The following is a 24,383-nucleotide window of genomic DNA, read 5'->3' as shown; positions in this document are numbered from 1 at the left end:
CCCCTGTCGAACCTAATGTGTCAGCCAGATAGGGGTTTCTGAGATTTTTTTAAAATACTTCAAGGGTTCCTCAAAAAATAAATAAAAAAATAACTGTATTAGAGGAACTAAATGACTCACAATTATCCATATAATCCTGGAGTGGTTAAATGAATGACCTCTCCTGAATAGGATACATGCACAACCAGCTGGTTAAAGATAAATGGTCTATTTAATCAGTGTTTGATATATAATTGAATACAATGCCTGTTACTATAAAATACTTGTGCATTAAGTAAAACCTGGTGGAAAGCAGTACTGGTATAATAAATCGCTAAAGATTAGCTTGTGCCGTTTGTTGCTATATAACATTTGTTATTCTTTGTGAAATAGCCAGCACTGAAGAGCACTATGACAGTGTTGAGTATTTTCTTGCTAAAGTACACTGTATTAGACAAGAATAAAATTAGAGCCAATTTAGTAATGTATTGCTTCCCATAATGTTACTCTGGCTTCTTGGCAAATTCTACAGGCTCCTATTATATGTGTAAATGAGCACCTGAACCGCAGTGCAACTATACACCCCGTTAGTACTAATTTATGTAGTGTGTTTTACATTTATATTACGGTTGACCGACGTTGGGGATGATTCACTTACATGGTTAGTGTTTATTCAAGTCTGTCTTGTTAGTTCATTAATCCATCCATTGTATATTTAATAAATGATATATTTTGTACCCACCACGATTGCCCTGTTATGGAGTTTCTGCTTATCCCAAGTATGTCTCGAAACAGGGTGGGGTCCTCAGAGCTTTAAATTAATTGAGTTCAGCCCCAGATACCCACTACTTCAGTACTGTTAAGGGAAAGACAGCTTGGCTTGCCTCTTAATGCATTAAGCTTCCGTGGGTTGTAACCCTTAACATAGGAAACAGTGTCCTGAACTAAATAAATTAAAAAATAAATATATAAAAAAAAAAATTCCACAGTATGTTAGAAAGCAGAGCCAAGTGATACAATTAAATTAAGATGCATTCCACAGTTTGTTGGTATGCATATACCACTTTAGGTGCATTTATAGCATCTAGACTTTGCATTTACTTGAAACGAAATAGTTTCAAGTAACAGCTTTAAATCCTGCAATTCCTATACATAGTGGCTAGTCCAAATAATGCCAGGACAAGGCAATCCAAATATTAAAAAAAATAAATCCATCTCATATCAGTTTATACCCTGACATTTTATAGCTATACCCTCTATAGCTGGTCTATTCATTAAGTCACAAGGTAGCAGTTTTCTTCATATTCTCACACTTGCTGCACCTCGAGTCCCTACCCTTTTGAGAAGGTTCCCCACCTAGTTAAAATATGCAATGCTGATGTAAAGACACTGCTGAGTCACTGCCATTTACATGTACAGCGGTTGAGCGGCACCTCAATTACAAGGCATTTCTAGAGTTTTTTGATGCAGCTAAAATGCCTTCAGCATTTCTACTTCACGTTGCAGCTGACAATCACTTGTGGGTAAGAGCTTTGACTTTATTGCAGCATATCACCTTTAACTACTTTGAACATCCAGGTTAGCAATCATGCAAACTAAAATGTTATACCATGTGAAAATTAACGTATATACCTGTATAACAAAACATACTGGCATTGTAGCCCATTGTAGTTGCTAATGAGTCATTGAGGATTTTTTTAGTGTCAAAAATCAGTGCAACACAAGCAATATGCTGAACACAACTACTTTATTTTGAAGTGCCATGTTAGTTCAGAAAATGCAGTTACATCAGTCCAGCTGGGTACAGAAGAAGCATTCTGAGATGTGTTTACAGTGCACTGCAACCTGGTTTGGTACTTGTAGGACTGGAGTGTAGGAGCAGAAACAGCGTGTTCATACAACAGATTGCAAATAGGTGAACCAAGGGCAACTTTGCGGGTACCTTGATGGAAAGGCAAACTGACACTTACATCCTTAACAATCCAACTAGATCACGTGGAACCAAGTGGGAATAGTAGTTTAAGCAAGGGACAAATGGAGTTCCAACTGTATGTCAGAAAGGGTTGAAATAACCAGTTAAGTACTACTTAGGTTGGTCAATTTTGGGAGCAGATCAAACACTACTCTAAAACTGCTGCTCTAAAGTGATCTGCTAGTGTCTAAGGGGAAGTGGCACATTAACAAAAAGATGCCTATTACACATTTCCCATTGACAAGTTGAAAAACCACCAACTGAAGTTTTAGGAAAGCTCCTAGCAGTTTAGTAAACAATCAGGTAGAACACCATCCTAGATGCTCAATAGCTCTTGAATAAGTCCTTATATGGTTGAGGTTCTTGAACAGAACACATTACTGGAGATAGGTGTCTAGCTTCTTCTTGATGTTGTCATACGAATCCTCTCCCATGTAGTCAGCCTGGCCCTGTTCCCACCTCTCCTTACGTTCTTCTGAAGATACAGATGGTGGAAGCGGTGCAATTGACATTTGTGACACAGCTTCTGTAACGTCATCCTGAAAGAAACAATGTTTACTAGCTCTGGACCGACTAAACAAAAGAGTTGGTAAATGAAAAAACAATGAGTCTCACATGCAAAGAAGCAGGCAAAGCAGAACTGAACAAGACTAGTAAAACCAAGGGGCTTATTCAAGACACCCAAGCAGCTGAATGCACATGATTGACTGCTTTAGGGCCTATTCAATAAACCCAGGTCTTAAACAAAAAAATCTCAAGTCAAAATGAGAACTGCAATGATTTCTGCAAGTTGAACGTAGCAATGCGACAAGGTTTAAGTTCTTCATACCTCTCTACAGAAGCGACAAGAGAAAGCCAGTGAATAGACCAAGCCCGATAGCTGTAAACAGTTTAAGACAGTTAAGAAACAAAGCTGGCAAGAGGAAATGTTGATAACTTGAGAGGATACAGCAGGAGTACCCACACATGCAAGATTGTGAGTAAACAGATTGCTCATCATGCAAATCTAATGCAACATTTGAGATTTACTTCAATGTAAGGACATTGAACATACTTACCCCTCCCCCATTCATCCAAATACAAGCTGTTAACACCTGTTTACATGCAATTAGCCACATACAAATTGAAGTGTTTGGATGTTCCCAATTTTAACATGTAGCAATTTGCGAGTGCTTCAATTACTCAACATTTCCTTAATTCATCCAGTTGATCCTTAGACAACTGTTGGCTTGTGTAGAACACTGCAAAGCCAATATACTGCAACACATTCAAATGACAATAATACTGTCATGACAAGACTATGTAAAGCAACACCTTGCAAGATACACACTTGTTTTAGTGTAAGCAGCTTGCAAACATTAAAAGGCCCTGTCATAATATGCGCAAAGACAAATGTTAAGTTATCCTCAGTCACTAGTAGTTCCTGCATCATAAAGCTCAACTTTCAAGACCCTAAAATTAGTGCAGTGAGGTCTCTAGGTCAAGCAGCCTATTTTGATCTGGTTTAATACTGATTGGCCGGCGAATCCGGCCAATTCAGTTAAACAGCAATTCTACTTGTTGCCAAGTAGAACAAAGAAAAACCAGTCAAACAAATATATAAGGAAATCAACAAGTGCACTGTAAAAAGTGCTCTAGGTCAAGCAGCAATTGCATGGCATTGAACCAATGCGGACAGGAAGGTCCACAAAATGACCTGTTGTCAAGTTGCAAACAAGTTATGCATAATGTATTAAGTTTTAGTACAAACCTTCATAATGTGTCATTAGTTTACTACTACAATTGATACATAGGCCTGCTGGTGTCAGAACAGCAAAGAAACCATTTCTTCTTACAAAGGACTCAAAATGTTACAATGGAATATTTGTTTCCCAGTGTTTGAGATCACCTTCATTTGCAATTAGTGAACCGTGTGGCTCTTGCCAACAATGTTATAAGTCTGCTTATACAGGAGCTTTCTAAAATAAGGTTAATACACTTGGAAAAAAAATAAATAAAATATATTCTGCTAAGACATACCGCTTTTAGGCTAGTTGTGGTTTCTTTCACGACTCCCTGCTCTGTAAGTAATGGCAAGATTCTTGTAGAGAAGATACCCCACCACATGTTAAGGAATTCAGGGTGAATCAATGTTTGGTCATGCACATCACTCTTTACAGTCTTTGTTGTGGTATCATAGGTGTAGTTCCATGGCTTGATTTTTCCCAAGAAATGCACCACCTTTGCATTAGCACCAAACCTACACAAAAACAAAAACAGAAGCAATTACACAGGGTCCTACAAATAAACCTAGTCAACTAATCTATATTCTACCATAGGATTTAGGAAAGGTTTGTGGTAGTTTGTACCACCACATCACTTTCTATAAATTACATTTATTGAAAGACATGAATTGTACACATTAGCAATATTCATATATAGAAATACAAGCGACAGTAACTCATTTATACCAATTATGACATGACTGTTACCCTGATAAGCACAATCACAAAACATTTATCATTGCTCAATATTCATTCCCTAGTGGTAAACACTACAAGTGTATATGTTTTGTTATCCCCAATAGAACACATTCAGTCCTCAAATATTTGAGGTAGTTGAGCATCTAGAAATTAATTCCAAATAAGTTTCCCATTTCTTGAAGAAACTGAGCTTGTTCTAGGACAGAACATGCATCCATGCTAGCATTGTATTATAGATGGCAAATGTTAAATTAGACATACAAAGAGATTGTATATCAACATGCGTCTCATTGGCTCCCCGTCCAACCTGAGTGTTTTGTAGCAAATGTTGAATTGCTATAAGAAATGGGTGAATTTTAACATTCAAATCTAACTGCACAGGTAAAAATGTTTTATCCATTGGCATAACCAAGTTATGGCCAATACATGAGATTGTTTTAGATAAAAAGAAAACCACATTGCTTTAGAATGATTGCAACTTTACTAGTCATGTTTTCCATAGAACACAAGTCATTTTCTCACAGAATTTTGCAAGTGACATTGCCAAAGCCTTTATCAAATCCCTGGCATATTCATACTGAGGGTATGAAGTTAAATTGGGCTGGCAGCCAACCATTTTGCATAGAGAAAAGATTAAACAAAGTTGTGTTTATTATTCTTTGCTGTTTATATTGGAATAAGTGTGACATTGGGACTATAGCATTGTTGGCAGGACATTCTATGTGACCATTGGAAAAAAAACTGCATAGACCATGATGTTTAGGTCCTCTACATTTGATAAGTGGTAGTGTTTTTGCTAGTGTTTTTGCTAGACTACCCATTTATATCCAAGTATAAAAAGATGCATTCTCCCTATGAGGGATGAATATACACCTCCAGTTTGAGGCAGTGACATGTCTCTAGCAAGTCCTCTTTCTAGAGACCATAGGTCTTGCATCTCAATTTGGCTGGAATGCTAAACACTGCTAACAGGAGCCTGGATCAGCTCACTTGGCAATGCAACGTCTGATCAGTGGCCAGTCTTATTGGTGCGGCATAAAGTGCTCATTCAAGAAGTTTGAGGGCACATTCCATTTACTGCCAACATCTGATGTGATCCTTGAACAGCCTCAACCAATGCAATTTTCCAAGACTGCACAACTATCAAAAATATTTTCTTTTCTGCTTGGAGAGAGACTTCAAATGTTCAGACTACTTTGCACCTCAATACAATCTCCCCCCCCCCCCAAATTGGGACAAAATCTCCTTTCACCAAGTTGCATTAGATATTGTGCAGCAAATCTATTCACATCAGTAGGCATCCTGCAAAAAGGGGCCCCAAATAACCCTTAGTTTGGGCACTGCAGCAATTATAAAGAACCTACATGTGTTCAGCTTTCTAAAGACTGAAGTTTGACAAGATAAAGTTAAGTGTCACAACTCCATTCTTGCCACTCTTACCAAGGATAAACTGTAGCAGTAAACTGAAGAACCAGTGTGACATTTACATTGCTGGAACAATTACTCTTGTCCAAACCATTTGTAATAGCTGCACAAAGCCTATCGAGGTCAGCACTTGCCCATCTAAAGTTTGAATGCAATTGGGCACACATTAAGTGAAGCCACAAACCTGGTTTACCAGCCTTTGAGTAGAGGGAATCATACAGATTAACTTTTACGGACTGGGTGTTGCACTTTAAAGCGGCATTGACCAATAGATGCAGCAGTGGCTTGCCTTAACGGTAATTATCCAAGCGATCACAAGAACTGATCAGCAAAGATCCTGCTTCCCAGGGCAAACCAATGTCAAAAGAGGAAGTTGTGGCTTTCTAAATGGTTGCTAAAGAAACCCAATGAAGCCCAATACATTAAAACCCAACTAAGGGCATAATGTGATGGGAGCAATGCTGTAACCATCTAGAAACAGATTTAAAAAAAAAAAAAAAATAATTATAACTCTGGTAGCATGTTGCTTTGCAGGTAAAAGTGGCAATCGTTATTGGGACAGCCTACTTCCATGCAAGATCTTGCAACAAACCCTGGGTTGAAGGACTGGGTAGACTTGCGCATCAATACCAGTCTACCAACAGGCAGCCTCCTGATTGAGTAATTTGCCAAGAAGTCAAATCATAGCATTAACGCATACACAAGCATCCCATGTAAATCTGCATTGAGGAATAAACCTGCAGATATTAAGCTAAAAGTTTAAAATCACCACCAAAATGCATTTAAGCACTTTCCTTATAGTAGATCCAGCCTTACTTGCCAACATTATGAAAGCCCCAAAATAATCGTTGCTTCACAACTGGCAAGTTACTTTATGCTCCATTAACACAGCCACAGACAATTGCAAAGTACTTTTAAAATTACATCTATATTTATCCTTGTTGGAAAGGCCTGGAATAAGCTAGTTTAATAGCGCTTATGTTAGCAGTTGCATTAAAGCCTTTGTAACCTGATGTTGGTGAGCAAAGATGGAATTCTCATGTGACCATGTTCTCATGCCTTGAAACAACTTCTGTTGTCAGCCCGTAATCCCCATGTCCCCTGTAAATCAGGACAAAACTGACATTTGTAGCCAGGTCCAGTCTATTGTACTTTAGGACAGTTAGGCAAAGAGTCAAGCTCACTTGGCTCCATTTCAGTTTAATTAGTCCTCCTCCTCCTCCTCCTCCTCTCCCCCCAACATACATTATCTGCCAAAAGAGAACATGCAGATAAGCTGGCATATACTTACGCTTTAAATGCTGGGAGGTAGGAATATATGGAAATACTGCTCAGGTTGTAAACAAAGGGGAGATGCTTGTGTATATCTCTTGTTGACCAGCTACTGAAAAAGCTGTTTAGCAATCCCTGGTCCCCACCTGGAAGGAATTTTTAAAGAGTCACAGAACATTGCAACAGTTACACAATTACAATACGTGTTGAAAGCATTACTATAGACCAGAACCCAGTTCAGGAAAGATGCCACCACAAATAAAATAAAGTTGTGTGCTATTAAACAGTTCGCCAAGCATATTGAATGTGCAACCATCCTAGCCCACAGCATTCTTTCTAAAGGAATTGCATTACTACTCTGCAGAGCACATGTCAAGACCTCTGCATGTGACAACTACCCACTCAGGTATGTACTCTGCAACATCCTCAAAATTACACCAATGCCATGTACTGTAGTTGGCACATTTTTACATCCACAACTGAAGGTGATAGAAAGTTAGTCTGGTTTGAAAGCAAATACCATGCCTGTATTAAACATGCATCTGAAAGCTAATCGAAGTGTCCTTAGAACCTCTAGTAACCAAATAAAATTGGAGGTTTACTCAATAGGCCAATCAAATACCACTTTGTGATAGTTGCCCTACAAATCAACTCATTTATTAAACCTGCCTGCCAAACATGGCAGACTGATGTTTTATGACAGCCGTGAACCCAACCAAGAAATGTACTCCTTTAAAGTCATTGAGAAAATTAAATTTGTGGACTAGTGGCACTGGCCTTGTACGAGATACCATTTTAAGACCCATAACTGCAGGTCACTCATTTTGAGTATACAGACATACAAAATGTATTACCCCTGTTCTAGCTTAGGGGTATTTAAGAGCAATCCATGCAATATCCTACAGTATGTGTTTAATAATTAAAAAAAGTTTATTATTGGATACTATTTTTATGCAACTCTTAATGCCATTTTTAATGTTACAGCAGTGTGCAAACTGGGGGCGTGGGATTTTGTAAGGGGGTGCACTGTTGCAGAGCCCCTGCGCATGTAAATTAAATGCCGGTAAATTAATAGTGAAGTTGCCTCTGCAACCTCACTTACCTGCTCTTCCGTGGACACCGTCAACACGTCACCATGACAACGTGGTGTCAAATGGCAATGCGTCACATGCGTGTAGCCCGAGAGCTGGTGAGGGGGGCATAGGCAAGGGGGAGCACGAACAAAAGCTTGCGCACCCCTGAGTTAATACACTGAGCATACTTTATCACAAACAGGGAAGTGTGCTAAAACCTGCTATAGAAATAATCTGTTGCCAATATTACCAGCAGTTTGAGTTGCAAATAGATATGTTATCCTCATAATTTAAGAATACAGGTAGCTGCAGATTTACTGACTGAATAATCTATTAAAACTGCAAGGCAGCAGTTTAGTGAAGCAGGGTTTGCTGATTGATTACAGGAGAATGAATTGGCATCTTTGGTAATTAGTTTACCTTTATTGAAATAAAAGGCTGCATAATAAAAATATATACTGTTTATTTTAATAAGTGTCGCTTGGACTGCCTCTAAAGGGTCAGTGTAGGAATCAGTAATGGTTAAACTAGACGAGGCAGAGGAATGCACTGTATGAAGCAACGACTACTATTGCTAGAACATTACTCAACCAGTTTCCTGAATGAGATTATAGTTACAGGCCGACCAATAAATAGTTTTGAGTAAATGTTAAAGCCCATTAGATGGTAGTGCTCCAAGTCAAAGGCTGCGTCCACGCTAGTGCTGAGCTCACGGTGCTTGCAGAGTTTAGTTCCAGCAATTTAAGTTGTCCCGTCTATGCTCATGCACCCAAGCTTGGTGAGGAAAAAAAAAAATGCGAGTTGCCCGCACTTTCAAAATAGGCAGGACACCTGGCGCTCATGCTTGGAGCTAGTGATGTCACCACTCAAGCATGAGTGCAGTCAGCGCCAGTGGGGACACAGCCTTAGACAGGAATCATTAGAGTAGCAGACACCTCATCCAAAAGGGGTTTTATTGTTGTCAAGCTTTGTAACAGATCTTTTAGTAGAAACTTTATCCAATTTAGTGCCAATTAGCATCTTATTTTAGTAATCAAACACTGGCTTTATATGATCAAGTTAAAAACTTAAACTAATCTACCTACCTTCAAGTCTAGCAAAAGAGTGCAAGCTGTTAGACAATATATGTACAGTATATAGAAGAGTTTTATACTCTAGCAAACATTCTAAATGAGTATTTGTTGCCAGGGATGACCAGAAACAGGCTGAAGTATTTAGTAGCTTTAAACATTGCAGCAGAAAGGCAGTTACTGACTCAGCAGATGGCCGGGCAGCACCACTATTGACATTCATTGGCATCAAAGGGGTGTCTTGTCAGAACTAGTAGACATCAGCTTTTGATGTGAAAGGATGTGGAATGAGGGTTAGACAAATTCACTGAAGCCTGCATACATCATACCTACAAAAATCAGCGATAGATTACTGGGGGATAATTGTACACTACTACAGACCACAGGTCAAAAACAGTTTAATCGTTAGATGACCATGACAGACACCTACAGTATGGGGCAGGAAGACTGGTGTTCTCCAGAGATCAAAAATAGGAACATGTATAAAGATTCGTCTGAAACTTAGATACGAGATCCAACTTCAGTATACACATGGGGAGGGGGTGTTCAAATTCTCCCCACAACTCTGGTGGTGCCCTATAGGGGCTTTGATACTGGGACAAACCTTTTATAAAGATTCAAAATTAAATGAATCAGCCCATGCCAGCATAGTTATTTATGTGGATAAGGTGTAGGAAATACCACCAGGCTTCTGAACCAAACTATTTAAGTGGTGCTAAAATTAACAAAAATCACGTTCTCCATTAGTTGTGCCTGAAGTTACCAATATGAAATTGGTGACCCAATATTAAGAGGCATTCAACATTTGCATTTGTATTACAACATCACAATGGAGGATATGGCTCAAGCTGTGGTAGTCAGCAGAGTTCAAGACTGGCTGATGGCAGGAGAATAGTTTCACAACAGGAGCTCGGATTTAAATACATTACAATCTAATGTGACAAGACCAATGTGAGGTTTGTCATGTTAGATTTTCAGTATAGGACCAACAGTTGAAACATTCCACTTAATGGATCTTCTGCATTAACTGGTTTATGCAGGTGTTATTTCAGTTGGATGAGCAATTCAAACTTAAGCAATATAGGCAAAAACAAAATACATAGAAAACCTGATGGGGCATGTACATGCAAGTCAAACAACTCCAGTCTGAATTAAAAAAAAAAAAAAAAAAAGTTGATTAAAGTAAGAATACGTACCATCAAAGCTGCCTTTTTCGGAAGCATACTCCAACAGCTGGTTGTAGGTGTCAATAGATGGTTGGTAAACAAACACGCCAGAGTTGAAGCAATCAGGCCAGCCGGGATCTGGTGCTGCAGACAGTTCTTCCCTCTCAAACAGCTCATCAATATTTGACAAAACCTACAGGAAAGTGTAACCAATTGCTACATTTAAATATATATAATAAAAAAAAAAAAAAAAAAAAAAAAAGAGAAGCCTTGCAGCATTGAATGGGGCAATTACTATGGCCAATGGTTGAAACATGGGACTAAATGTATTTCAAATGTAGGCAGGTTAAGAAACCCAATGGCCATACAGAATGTCACTGCCAACTCAAAGGCTAATCTAAAAGCTCTTTACTGCAAAAGGCAAATTACAAAGCAAAGAAGTCATAATGTGTTCCATTTGAAACTAGAGCACCAGAAAGAGCATATAAGGGAAAGGGGACAATGACATAGCAGCACATGTATTCTGCTATACACCATCTAGCCGTTCAAATTCTAACAAACTCTTCAGTTGCATGACTGCCAAGCGCTGAATGAAGTGTGCAATAACCCATCTATATTGAGGTAGATAACTGCTCCTTAAAAAAAAAAAAAAAAAATCTAATGTACATAACTAGTGATAACAGTAGGCTGCCAACTGGGACAATCTTGCCAAGATGAAGACTTTAAGCTTAAACAGAATGGATTTGGATTATACAGTTTGCTAGAACTAAATGGTATCCTAGCTTGTGGTGAAATGAAAGATAAGCCCAAGACCGATTTAGCTGAAGTAACTTGACAAAATCACTGAATATCGTTTTAAGATGCATGAAGCATTTATGGAGATCACATACTTGAGGCATGTTACTTTAGCTCATTAACCATCCATATGTACAAGAGGTAAATATCTTTAATTTTGGGAAAATGAGAAAGCTACAGAAGCAACCACTTACCATTGTGTCTGCATCCATGAACACACACTTGGTATATTCCGTAAGTGTCCAGCAATGAAGTTTTGTTAACGTGATGCCAAGTTCTGGTCTTTGCATCAAAGCCAGGTGAGCAGTATCCCCACTGTCCAAGACATCCACCACTCGGACGTCATCGAAGACTTTGTCAAGTACTTTTCTACAAAAATAGGAGTTTGTGAAGGGCCACAATATGGGGCTAGTTCATTAGCAGCAACTACCGAACTACAAAGCTGCCGTAATGGTATCAAGTATTACAGGTTACTATGGCAGCCAAGGGGGGGGAAAAGTCTACTTAATACCAACTATACTGTAGGAGGAAGAGTCTTGGATAGCCCATGTTCATTGGAATTTAATCAGGTAGGCGTCTACCACAATAACTCAAGTAAAAATGAGAACTGAAATTCCTTACCTCATAGAGTCTGAGACCTGAGGAGTTATAAGCACCACCAGCTTTCTTGTGGTATTGTATTGCCGTAGGGATGATCCCAATACCAGGGCTCCTTTCACATATCGATCATTTGTAGCCAGGGTCACAAAAGCTTGATCTTGAGGGGGGAACAGAAACACATCGTTTGAACCTTGTGGTCAAAGTACAGCCAGCTCTAAATGTATGCTTCCCGTAGAGCACAGATCTGAATAGGCAAAACTAGTTTCTACAACAAGCAGCCACCATCTAGTTGTTGGTATTTATGTACAATGAGATTAAGCTACTTTACCCGAGACAAAGTGCCATTCCCATGGGACATTAGAGTCCAGGGCACAAAGCCACTCCACTTATGGTTGTAGCTTCTGTTTATGGAAGCACTTTACAAGGATGGTGCCGAGACAATGGATGAGTTTGTGGAGAAAGGAGCAGTCTACTTCGATGGCATGTCTGGTAGCACCTCCAAAACAATGTGAAGGCTACTTCTGTTTAATCATGCAGATATTGAAACTTTAAGCACCTGCTGCAGGTGTCCCAATAATGTCCTCGATTTACAGATTACCATCCCATGAAGTGACCACGAAAGCAAAGCAGCAAATTAGATCTGAGATTTTACAGTGGATATGAAAATGGTCAGATTATGGTTCTCATCTGCCATCAAATGCTATGTTTGTCACGGGGCGGCTTCTGATTTCCAAATTAGAAAACAATATAACAGGACTATGTTGTTAGCAAAAGCAAAAGAAAGACGGTGCAAAACAGCGCTAAAAATAACAATAGGACACACTTGAAAAACAAATGAAGTTACAATGGTGGCAGCCAGACAAAAACTGACAGTACAGTCAGTGGGAAGGCATGAAGAAAAAAAAGAAATGTGTACAGTCAGTGGGAGTTTTTCTTCATGTTAGCAAAAACTACTCTTTAGGAATTCTATACTTGGGGTAAAGTGTCTAGTTTAGACAGTCTAAACAGCTCCATTAATGTTGGGGTTACAAAACATTTTATCAACTGGGGCTTACAAAAATTAGAAAGCTCTGCAATAGCTTTTCTACAGTGCTTTTGTTATAGGAAGCTGTTAGTAAAGAAATAAAATTAAAGTTTGTGTTCAGGTGCCACAAAGAGCAAGTTGACAATTAAAAGCTGTTGCCTTGCAACCTCACAAGAAAAACTTAGGGATGGTGGGCAGAAAGCCAAAGTTATCAAACTGTCCAGGAATCTATACCACAGCAGTGTTAAATGTGTCACCAGCTACTGTTGCCTTCTGCGTCAGGGAGTAAATATTTGTGTCAATGCCAAGTCCTAAAAAGTTTAACTGAGAAACAAAGACGTACTATCCAAGTTAGATACACATACAGAACACTACCACCATAATGCTCACTATACACTTTGGGGGAAGGCTGATTATCCCTGTACTGAAGGCGTTAAGTAGTCTTCAGGTTACCTATTAATGAGCATACACAAAAGACAGAAGCCCAAAGCTACATCCAATGACAAAAATACAGTGAAATACCTATATATTCTCTTCAATGGTCATTCAGTTAAACCCTTTGGCCAAAGCGTTAAGCCTGCAAGACAAAGGCATAAAGGCCTGCAAGACAACATGACCAAATTTGCAGGTCCCAACTAGATTAAAATTCTTATTTACCTCTATTAGGAGAAATGTCACATTGGATCTGTCCAAAAAAAGGTTTTCAGCTGTTTGGAGGTTAGTGCACCCATCCTCCTCTCCACTCTTCCTCTTTCAGGTTGCTGGGTTTTGGACAGATCCAATGTGATCATTCTCCCTAATAGAGGTAAATGAGAATTGTAATCAAGAATGTTACTAAAATAACTTTTTCAAGTATATAGGGATTTCACTGTATTTTGTCATTGGTTGTAGCTTTGTCGTTTGTCGTATACATTTGGTCATGCGTGTGGCCAGCGTGAGCAAGCGACTGCTCGGCGAAAATGTCATGTTGCTGCTTGCAAGCGCATCACGTGAGCGGTTTGCCCAATGAGGGCGAACCAGCTCCGTGATGTTGTGGCTGTGCCCCCAGATGAGCATGCACCTAGCCGGCCACGAATAGTTGGGCCAAGCAGGGCGCCTGCAGCATGTTAGCCAATGCATGCAGTAAGCATATTTGGAGTAGTTTCTTCAAGGTGTTGTGTGCCACCTACAACTTGACCCATACGGCCATTGAGCTCCATGTGATGCCCCATTACTTAGCTTTTTTTTATTTTACATTAAAAGCCTCAATCCCACCAGAAACCTGGGAGTTTAACATCTTTAGTATTTGCCCCGCTAAGTATGTCCTGCTTGAAAATAAAATAATCCAACCAGCACTTGCAAAGCAGCTTTATAAAAAGGCCCAAAGACCGCAGAGGTGATCCAGCAACTCCTGTTCATACACCATCTCCAGGCCACACAGCAGTTTTACATGCAGACTACAAAAGCCTTTCAATAGAAAGTTTAAAGCTGCAAAGGTTTAGGTTTACTAATGTTACCAAGTGATAAGCAGACATTTAGGTTTTGGGCTCTTACGCACCAGTATAAGGTACAGGGGGGAAGGGGTGGGAGAAGGAGAGAAAAAAAATAAGAGAAGTCTGAAGGACGCAACTGTACAATATTGTTAAGGAATCTTTAAAACCTGTAGTGGGAATGGCACATTCCAATGCATCAGCCAATTTCTCGCAAGGTCACTTCACCATAAGTCAAGAAAAATGAAACGACTTTAGTATTTACCTAAATGAAGTCTGAAACACTATGAAATTGTATAAAAAGGTTTGACATTCTGCCCAGAAGCACAACAGAACAAGTCACTGATCCATTCCATCACAAGCCAGCTCTACACAGTGCCTTGTCAACACCTGGCCCAAGAAAGGAGCTGGTGTTCTAGGTTTCTGAAAAGCTGATGTGTCATCTTAAATCATTTAGCAGACCAAACTGTGCATGCACTATTTACCCCACACTGCACAAAGCCTTTCAGTTTTGTTCATCTGTCAACTTTATCCAATGAATGGGGCGCCTATTTTATGAATGTTACGTGAAGACTGGTTTACGTCCCATTACATACTACAAATATCTTATTTCATAAAGCGGTCCCTGGAGGCTGGGCTGATAAGGGAATGTTGTACATTTACCTATTGAAGCAGAAAGGTTATGAAGCACACAGATGTCACATGTTATTTTTTGGCAATGTCTACATACGTGAGTGCAAGATCGGTGAACACAGAATTCACTATTTGGATGAATGAACCACTGTAATATGTGAAGACAGTTCGCCAAGTACTTTAACTTCTTGCAGTTTTTTTTATGCAATTCTTAAGTTTCTACTTTGACTTGAAAATGTAGGCAGCGTTTGAAGAATGTTGGCAAAATGTTCAACTAAAAAAGCAAGACCTGCATTGCATAACACTAAAGATTGACCATTGCTCCACTGGAATTCATGCAGCACAGTTGGACTACTTTAAAACTGCTAAGAACAAAAATACGTCTATTACCTGAATTAAGGGGTCCCACAGAACTCATTGGTCCCCCGATGTCTGGGGAGCCCCTGTTTCAGGAAAAGCAACCATAGGATGGACCGAGATCCACTGGGCAAATATAGCCACCAGAGCCCACTATGGGTGATCATGTTTGTAGAAAGATATTTTCCCCCAGATTTGGAGCCAAGAAGAAACTTACCATTTTAGATGTTTGAGTAGACACTATACCATCTAGCAGATGTGATAACGCCCTCTAAAATCAGCGCTGTGAAATATCACTTTCCTGGAGACAATTTGGCTTCAATGGTCGGGCAATTAGTGGCATAGTGTTTAAACAAATCAAGTGAACAAGTCAATTTACAAACAGTCTTAAGAGATTAGACTTCCAATTGAGACAATGTTAGTCACATGTTTAATTAATTAAACATCCCTGCATACAATAGCTTTTATGTTACAGTAGGGCCCCGCTTTTCAGCAGCCCGCTTTACGGCGTTCTGCTCATACAGCGGTACCGGGAAGGGGGCCGCCATGTCTGCACATACGCAGAACGGAAGTTGCGCATGTGCAGAAGTGAAAATTGCCGGTCTGGGCAGATGCTGAAAATCGCCGGTTCTGCTTTCTGGTGGGACCATAGAACGGAACCTGCCGCATTACCGGGGCCTGCCTGTATACCCCTTCATACTTCTGTGGACACAGAAGTATTACCGTTTCCCCAGTCTCAATTATAATGTTCAGCATGAACATGCTTCTTGCATACAGTTCCTGTTAAATACTAGTGTGCCTGCCTTAGTCCATTAAAACCAGTTTAATATAATCAGATGTCTGGACAAATTGAGAGCATGGTATTCGTTTGATTATGTACTATTGTCTATAATCACGTGCAACAAGCAAGTGTTAGGATCTTAGATCTGTGGTTCGGTATTCCAAATAAAACATGCCAACAGGTAGAGAAAAAAAAATAATAATAATGGCACAAAGAACCCAGAGTTCCAGAAGTTTATAGAACTTTATAAAAGTTAAAAGCAGACGCTGAACACTAAAGATGCATCTGTAACTGTTACGGTCATAACATGAAAGGATGGCATTACAGCATGGTTAGACTAATCTTCTAATCTGACCCAGTAAAATACCATGCTGTAAATAGTTCTTGTAGCAGCATTACAAAGCACTGACCTACATCTCAAATCTGATACTACACCCATAGTGTATGAATTCCACCACTTGCTCTGTATTGGCAATCCAAGCTCACATTGCAAGGAGAAAAGCCTTCAGCAGTGCAGGTAATAGTGGCAGTGTCAAGTGTTGAATGCTGGGCACAAGGCAAATAGACTAAAGCAGATCTTATGAATGGATTGTAGCAGCCATAAGCAATGCAGTGCTCTGAAAGCAGTGATCAATGCTTATCCCTCCCTGTCCTCAGAACCAATACAATTAAGCGGGATGTGAAGGAGACTGGCTGAGGAGAAAGCACTAAGATTTAAAAAAAAAAAAAAAAAAAAAAACACAAACCCCCCCAAAAATAAAAAGATTAACACATTTTAAGTTATGGTGAGCCAAAAAAGCCAACAAACAAAATAAGTTCCATGTAGATGGATTTCAGGCAAAGGTGACACTGCTTGTCTGCATGTCATTTCCCAGAATCCCTTGCTGCAGTGGAAGCATGTATGCTAGATAATGGTTGAAAGACAGGGTTGCAGACCTGTCTAAGACATGTGAAAGTGCTCACAAGTGATATTTAAACACTTTCTACAATTCAATATGCCATTTTGTTATACAACCACAACACTGCAAAATGCCCAAAGAACTAGATTTGTCATCACTTGAGTCAAGGAGCAAAGTTCATCTTTCCTTTGTCTTCAAATACTTTCTGGACAAGCTACCCATTTATCTGAACAAGCTCCTGAGGTCTGAATCCAAATGATTGTTCGTGGTCCCAAGGTTCAGCAAAGTATCCAGCCGCACCCCAAAACTGTAACAATCTACCGGAGACTCTCAGACACCATCAGTCTAAGTTTTCAAAATTAAAGCCTCTCACATTTTAATCTAGTCTGTAACAGTTACAATAGATATATTATCTCTGTGCATGCAATGTCTTGTATACAATGTATACTCCGTTCACTTATGTAACTATGCATTTGTAATCTTAACTAGGCCCAGGACATACTTGAAACGAGGTAACTCAATGCATTAGTTCCTGGTAAAACATTTTAATAAATAAAATAATAAATACACACTTTAAATTTAGAATGTAGTTTAGGGACTGAAGTACTTTGCTCAATTTCTGTACCGCATGAATAGGAGGCACGGGGAAGTTACCTGGCGTAATGGTGCTCGCATCTGTGGACACATTTTTATAAGAGCTGGTAATAGTCTTGCATCAAATCGGTCGACTGACGACAAATTGATGCAAATAAAGTATACTTTAAATAATTGACAAGCTGCATTGTGTTACAGTCTGCCCAATGTAAATCCCAGGGTTTTACACAACACTGGAAAGCAATTGGGTACAACTAGTGTGGCCATTTCTCTTTCTACTCCATCATTTATGTCAAAACACTTAGCAGCGACTTGTATTTCCCCTTCCATAATCCTCTAGGTTTTAATTTCACTTGGATGCATCGCAAGCTCGGATATCTATTAATAGACCAAGATGTGTTCACAAATACCACTAGTGCTTTCAAAACCCTCAAATGTCTTTATATGTACATTTGAGTTGCAATATAATTTGCCCCCATACATTCTGTCAGACTACCCTAAACACTACCTACTGAGGTCCCCCTGTTACTGAGATACTCCTGTTTTGCCTGCCACATTGGGACCAGTATCCTGTTTGAACAATTAAGGTGTCTTAGTCTTTCAAGTTAACCCACCACAGTATATTGGTTAAAACCTTATTTTTACTTCGAGGGGAGGGAAAAAAAACAAAAACAAAAAAAAAACAAGTATATTAGAACAGCAAAAAAAGCCAGGAGCAACCTGCAGTTTACCCCCGTCAATGAAAGTTTATTCATAATTTAACATGTAATGCAAAATTAGCCTGTAGTGATGCAACACCCAATTAAGAGAACCACATTCTTTTTACATCCTTAATTCTGCAAGCCTGAAGACTACGTGAGAAGGCAATTGAAGTATGTAGTGAGGATGAAAGCAAATAAAGTAAATGCTTTATGAAGATTACTAGCTATTGCAATTTATTGATGAGATGTTAGTGGGGCTCAGGCCTAGTTTACTTTAACATCTCTCCACCACAGGTACTTGCTTCTATTAAAGATTTGCTTTTAGGGAGGGGGGGGGGGGTTGTATGTGCCCATCTCATTTGGAGTTCTTCCCCATATTAGGTCTATCACTTCTTCAACACTACATGGTTTGTGCCACATCAATAAAAAGGGACACATTCATAATGTTATTAAACAGATCTTAAATTGTGGCATTTAAACAGCAATGTCCCACAAATCTTTATTTAGCCTTATATGAACCAGGGGATCCTCAGAACTGAACTGCAGCATGCAAAGCATCCCATCTGAATTGCAGAGATTATTCATATTGTAACTACTTCAGTGCTCAAGTGAAAAAATAAAGATAGCTGCCAGGTGACCCAATTGGAAGCTGCAGTGCAATCTCACAATCTCAGGCTTGCAGAGCAAAGATAACCCCAGTGGCCACATGCTTTTTCCCCCAGAGAAGAATTCGTGTAACAGTCTCAAGATGGAATATCATGGGGAGTCCCCATAGCTCAGTGTGCCACAGTTCAACTTGGGGAATCTCTTCTCTACTAAGTTTCGAAACCCCAAAAATCATATTTGGTTTGTTAACAAAATGTTAAATTATTTTTTTTTGGGAAGGTCTGCAGGTATAAAGTGAGCAGCAAATTTTCTCAAAAAAAAAATTAAAAATCCTTTATAGTAGATTTTATATATCCGGGGCTCACCATTAGGTCCCAAACATGCAAAAGTTATAAAATGCAATACATAAAAAAGGCAAAGGTCACCGAGTGGGGGAGATTTTGACAAAAAAAAAAAAAAAAAAAAAAAAAAACTTTAAAAAGTTTACAGATTAGTGTTTAACAGGAAACCCAAGTCAGGCCCAGGGTGAAGACAGCCAACTATGCATGTGGCTGATGCTTTTTATCGTCAATCCAAAAAATAAACATGCCCCAGGTTAGACAGGAGAGAGAAACACATAAAAAAAATGTTTAAGATCTTGAGAAAGTTGCAGGACTTCTTGCAAAAATAAATGTCATTTTATTTGAGTGCTGCAAATAAGAACCAGCTTTTATGCTGTTTGTATAGAGGTGGGAAAAGAATCTTTCAACAAATTACAAAACCACATCTTGAATCTTACAAAAGGGAAGCAATTTAAGTCAAATAAAAAGGACAGACCAGAACTACAATTGCAGTTTTTGGCAAAACATGGATAATGAAATCAGAAAAGTGCGCAGAAGGTAGGTTACCCAGTTTAGAATGTATAATACATACCCATTACTCTAGGAGTGTAAAGGCTGCACAAGAGCGAGGGAGTAAGTCCTCGAAAGAATCAACACTAATGTGGAAACATTGTGGGATGATACAGAGCGAATTGGCAGAGGGAGACAGCCTGTAAGATGGCCTAAAAATAGGAGATGCTGGAAGCAACGTCACTAGCAGTTAGAGCAACAGCTACCAAGAGGGAACAACCATGACCGGAAACACCCTTTCCTTATGACAATCCTGCCATCGCCAACCCCATATAGTAAAATCTCCCTGCATTTTAACCCCAACCAAGGTGATCCACCAATACTGGGAATTTGAGCTCAGAGCCCTCACCGCTGCCATCACCATGTCCCTACCAGGATTAATCCCCAGCAGCTTCTCATTAAGAGGAATCGTATACAGCAGAGGTCTATAATGGCATTTTTGAAGCCATAGATTCTGAAAGCAGCTACATCAAGTAAACCATTGCTACATTTGTTTTATTTTGAAAGTGGGAAGCCAACAAGCAAAATCAAGTGGTCTGGGTTCGGAGATCACTTGACATCCTAAATGAGATTACAGCTAAGGCCATTCTATGTTTATCAAACAATAATAATAAAAAAAAAATGGAGACCCATCAATTTGAGGGAAAGTTAGCTTGGGTACTCCTACACACAATACCTTCAATTATAGATCCCACACAGACAGCCTTGGATTTATGTTTAGAACACTGTACTTAAGTCTATTTCTGCCAGGATTACTTGCCTTTAAAAACGTACTACTAGTACAACATTGTTTTGGGGTTTACACAAGTTTGGATATTAAGGTACTGTAAGAGTCAGCCCAATAAAGCCCAAGCTTCAGGCATGGCAAGTAAAAACGTGATTACACGCACAAGGACAGCCATTCAAGAGTTGAATTCCCACCATGTAACATAATATCCTTGCAGGGCTATAGCACCTGACTAAGCAAATCCCGTTATGAATCAAATTCAAGGACACGTGAAAGGTTGTAAAGCTAAAAGCTAATCTCCAAACATGATCTTCGTTAGAACTCTACACCCCCAAATTGTCACTCGCCTTCCTTTATAGAACTCTTGATGCCATACTCCCAGCATAACTCAATGGCATCTCATCCCAAGACTTGCACTGTGGCATCTGATGAAACAATGCTCTATCCACACTGACCAATACGTGTCCATACTTTACATGCTATAGACGTCTTAAACGAAGAAACCTCGATAGCTATTTTTTTTGTACCATGAGTGTTAAGATTCAATGCAAGATTTAACCCATTCACTGAACCAAGTTAACCACTCCAGCACTAAAAGGGGTTAATTAAGAGTCCCTTATTAAAATCCCCTCCCCCTACATCCTTTAAAAAATTTTTTAAAAAAAATCGCCAGGTAAGAAAAATAAAGTGAGGTCCTGACCAAATGCACCGAGCTGCTTGCTGCCCTCTGCAATTGCTTGGCTACCCTATGCTAGGGTCAATACCTCCCTATACCACACGGGACAGCCACAACACCCCCCTCCCAAGCCATCAAAATGTTCCACGTGACTCAAGGACTCCCCTAGATTGTGGTAACCTCTTTGCTGCACCTGGCAGCGATAGGGTTAATGCAGATGCCCGTGCAACCTGTCGCATGTTCGCATGCCCCAGGGGGCTATTTGAGGGGGGGGGGGGTGTGTACAGGAGTGAGGCGCCGCTACTCACAGATCACTTTCACTCTGACTGGAAGCCATAGCTCTGCTTCCACCAGAAACGTCAGCCCCGGTGCAGGGAAGGTGACCCGCAACCCAGGATCCCCCAGCGCAGAGGCCCTGTTGTGAATCAGATGGGTGACCCCCCCCCCTATGCACGTGAAACATGAGGGTGCAATTACTGCAAGGGATTCCTGGTATGCACCTGTCAAGATGACCTCATTAATCCTAAACATGCCGGGGGATTACCGCTGGGGAAACCCTCCCCCTATCAGTAATCTGCTGCCCTCCCCCTATCAGTAACCTGCTGCCGGTCCTCATGCAGTGGAGGGGGAGTGAATGGGACATGTTCTGAAGTGCAGGTCTGATGCACCCACAACACAGGTAACACTCACTCCTTGCACCCCAAGCGCCAGAAGGAATTGGGTTTGTGGGACCTACACATGATTACCCCCCCCCTTAAAAAAACAGACCGGGGGGGGGGCGTTATTACATTGCAATCAGCCTATAGGGTTTCTGCATCTGACTATAACCACAAGTCAGTATCCCTTACAACCCCAGCAAAGGCAGCAAAACCCTACTGCCACTTCCTGAGAGTATTACACAGGGTCTGTAGGAAGAAGCAGCAGCAGCCTTTAAGGACGTGCGCTGCCCTGGTAGACCCCCAGCGGCAGGTGACCCCCTTACCTGCCATGGCGGGGCTGTGAGAGGTTACGTGCGGGGAGCGGTTCCGGTCTGTCCCAGCTGTGAAAGATGTTGCTGGTCTCTAAAATGCACAAGGACCTGCCTCTTTATACGCAGCAGTCACGTGATCAATCCCCGCCCCCCCCAACAAAGGTTGTGTAACTTAACTCACTCACAATAAACGCTATCACTCCCCCCAATCCTCCCTGCCTGCCTGAGGAGCTGGTGAGGGCATTGCAAAGCTCGCCTGACTGGCAGCAAATGAGTTAATGCAATAAAACACATAGGTGCTATTTAGTAAAGTCTCCCAGCTGCAAAACTGGAGCAAAGTGTGCTATTTTTTTTTAAATTTATCAAAGCAAAAAGTCCCCACTACTTCCAATAGGATTTCTTTGCTTTGTTGAATGTAGCTGGGTTTTTTTTTTTAAACTGGTTTTGCCTTGCAGCCAGCAGATTTTAAAGAGATCCTATGGGATAACATATGTAACGCGGGTGCAGGTATAGTATAGGAGCTGTTATCCCTCAGTAAAGGGGTTAATACTGTACCTGTACCAGGGTTATGAGTTAAAGATATTAACCCCTCTAGCAGGGAAAAGGTACAGGCAATAAGGTACCTGGGAGCTCTATTAATGAAGTAATCAAATGAAATGTTTATGCATGTAATGCTGCAATGCTAAAGCGTCTCTTAAACTTAACTTTTATTGCTTCTGTTTATGCCTTTAAAATCATATGATGAATTTTGAATCAACACGAAAAAAACCCTATTACTACTTAAAAAGGAATAGTGCAGATTCATGTAGAGAGCAGAAAAGGTTTGCAATGTGACATGGGTGTAAATATGTATTTAATTGTTTCAATTAAGATTCGGAGGTAGCATTAAAAAATGTATTCTTATAGCCTAGACCAGGGGTGCGCAATCTTTACCCCCTGCCTGCTTGCCTCCTCCCAACCCCCCCAGCTCGGCTCCGGTGTCAAATAACGCCACGGGGTCATGTGACATTACGTTGCCATGGCAATGCGACGCCACGTGACCCGGCGGTGTCATTTGCCGCCGGGTTACCGTGCCGACGTGTCGCTGGAAGCCAAGATAAGTTCGTTACAGAGGCCTCGCGCGGTCCCCCAGCATTTAATTTAAATGCCTTGGAGAGCGCGGGACCTCTGTAACCACCATCCCCCCTCCCAGAAAATCTCGCGTCCTCCAGTTTGCACGCCCCTGCTCTAAACATCCCTGTATATCTGTGTATAAAAGTGTTCCATCTGCAAACTTGTGCCTTAAAGGGCTTTTGCCTTTAAAAAAAAAAAAAATTTGGTTCAGCCTTTGATGGGAAGTCGGGGGTCTCTGAGCTGATCCGTGTTAATTGCATTTCCGGGGACCCCCTGCTCCCCGATACAGTTACAATGGAAGGTGATGCCGGTATCTCTGTGCTGTTTAAAGGCTGCGCGGCACGTGGACCAATAGGAAGCCGCAGCGGATGACTTCGCGGCTTTAACCCTTTGAATGTCTGACTTGCCACGGGGCCAGAATTCCAGACCCCCCCAGCACTCGTGATCCTCTGTCACTGATGACGGAACAGAAAGGAAGTCATCCCGCCTTCCGTTCGTCATCAGTGCAGATCCCCTAGCAAAACCAGCATTTTTGTTTTTGCCATATCTACGACGTCATGGGACCCCCCAAGTGCCGCCCCCCCCACCCAATTGCCGGACCCAAGACATAGTAGCTACATTTTGGAGCATTCAAAGGATTAAATATATATTTTCTAGGCCTATCCGGGGCTGTTACTGGCACCCCCTTGCAATCTGTCTCGGGAAGCAGGGTGTCCCCGAAGATTAAATCAATGTGGTTCAGCTCCAGAGACCCCCTGCTACCCATTTAGTAAAAAAAATACATAAATAAACCAAGAGGTATAGTTACTTTACTGTGTGCACAAAATTTAGCTCCAAATTTATCAAACAAAAGAAATCCCATTGAAAACAGTGGAACTGTTTTTGATCAATGTAATGCAGATTCTGACCAAGTAAACGATTAAACACTGGAGCCAACAGCCCACCTCAGCATGGGTACCATATTGGCCAACTCTTACGATTTCTAAAAAAATGCCTACTTTTTCTATCTCCCGAAATAAAAATGTTCTGAACATAATAATAGTCAGTAAGAAGATGAAGAGATCTCACACATGTTCCTACAAAATCTTCCTGAAATTAATTTTTCATCAGTATGAAGGTTCCTTTAAAC

General features: G+C 40.5%; 1 protein-coding gene across 4 annotated transcripts; it reads right to left on the bottom strand.

Annotated features, from left to right (window-relative positions):
• Positions 1–1,709: 1,709 nt before the first annotated feature.
• GYG1 (glycogenin 1) lies at positions 1,710–22,307 on the bottom strand. Of its 4 annotated transcripts, none has more exons than XM_075570408.1 (7): positions 22,154–22,307; positions 11,836–11,971; positions 11,409–11,583; positions 10,450–10,612; positions 7,130–7,256; positions 3,971–4,190; positions 1,710–2,490 (listed from the first exon to the last, which is right to left on the bottom strand). In XM_075570408.1, the coding sequence occupies exons 1-7, from the start codon at positions 22,158–22,160 to the stop codon at positions 2,329–2,331; spliced, it is 990 nt and encodes a 329-aa protein (XP_075426523.1). In that variant the 5' UTR covers positions 22,161–22,307; the 3' UTR covers positions 1,710–2,328. The 4 variants fall into 4 exon arrangements, with proteins under 4 accessions (XP_075426523.1, XP_075426521.1, XP_075426524.1 ...); XM_075570406.1 differs by lacking the exon at positions 22,154–22,307 and adding an exon at positions 21,480–21,717; XM_075570409.1 differs by lacking the exon at positions 22,154–22,307 and adding an exon at positions 19,791–19,907.
• Positions 22,308–24,383: the final 2,076 nt, after the last annotated feature.

Source organism: Ascaphus truei, chromosome 14 (assembly GCF_040206685.1).
Source record: "Ascaphus truei isolate aAscTru1 chromosome 14, aAscTru1.hap1, whole genome shotgun sequence".
NCBI classification, from domain to species: Eukaryota; Metazoa; Chordata; class Amphibia; order Anura; family Ascaphidae; genus Ascaphus; species Ascaphus truei.
The sequence above is the reverse complement of the archived record's forward strand: the minus strand, read 5'-3'. Positions and strand labels throughout refer to the sequence as shown.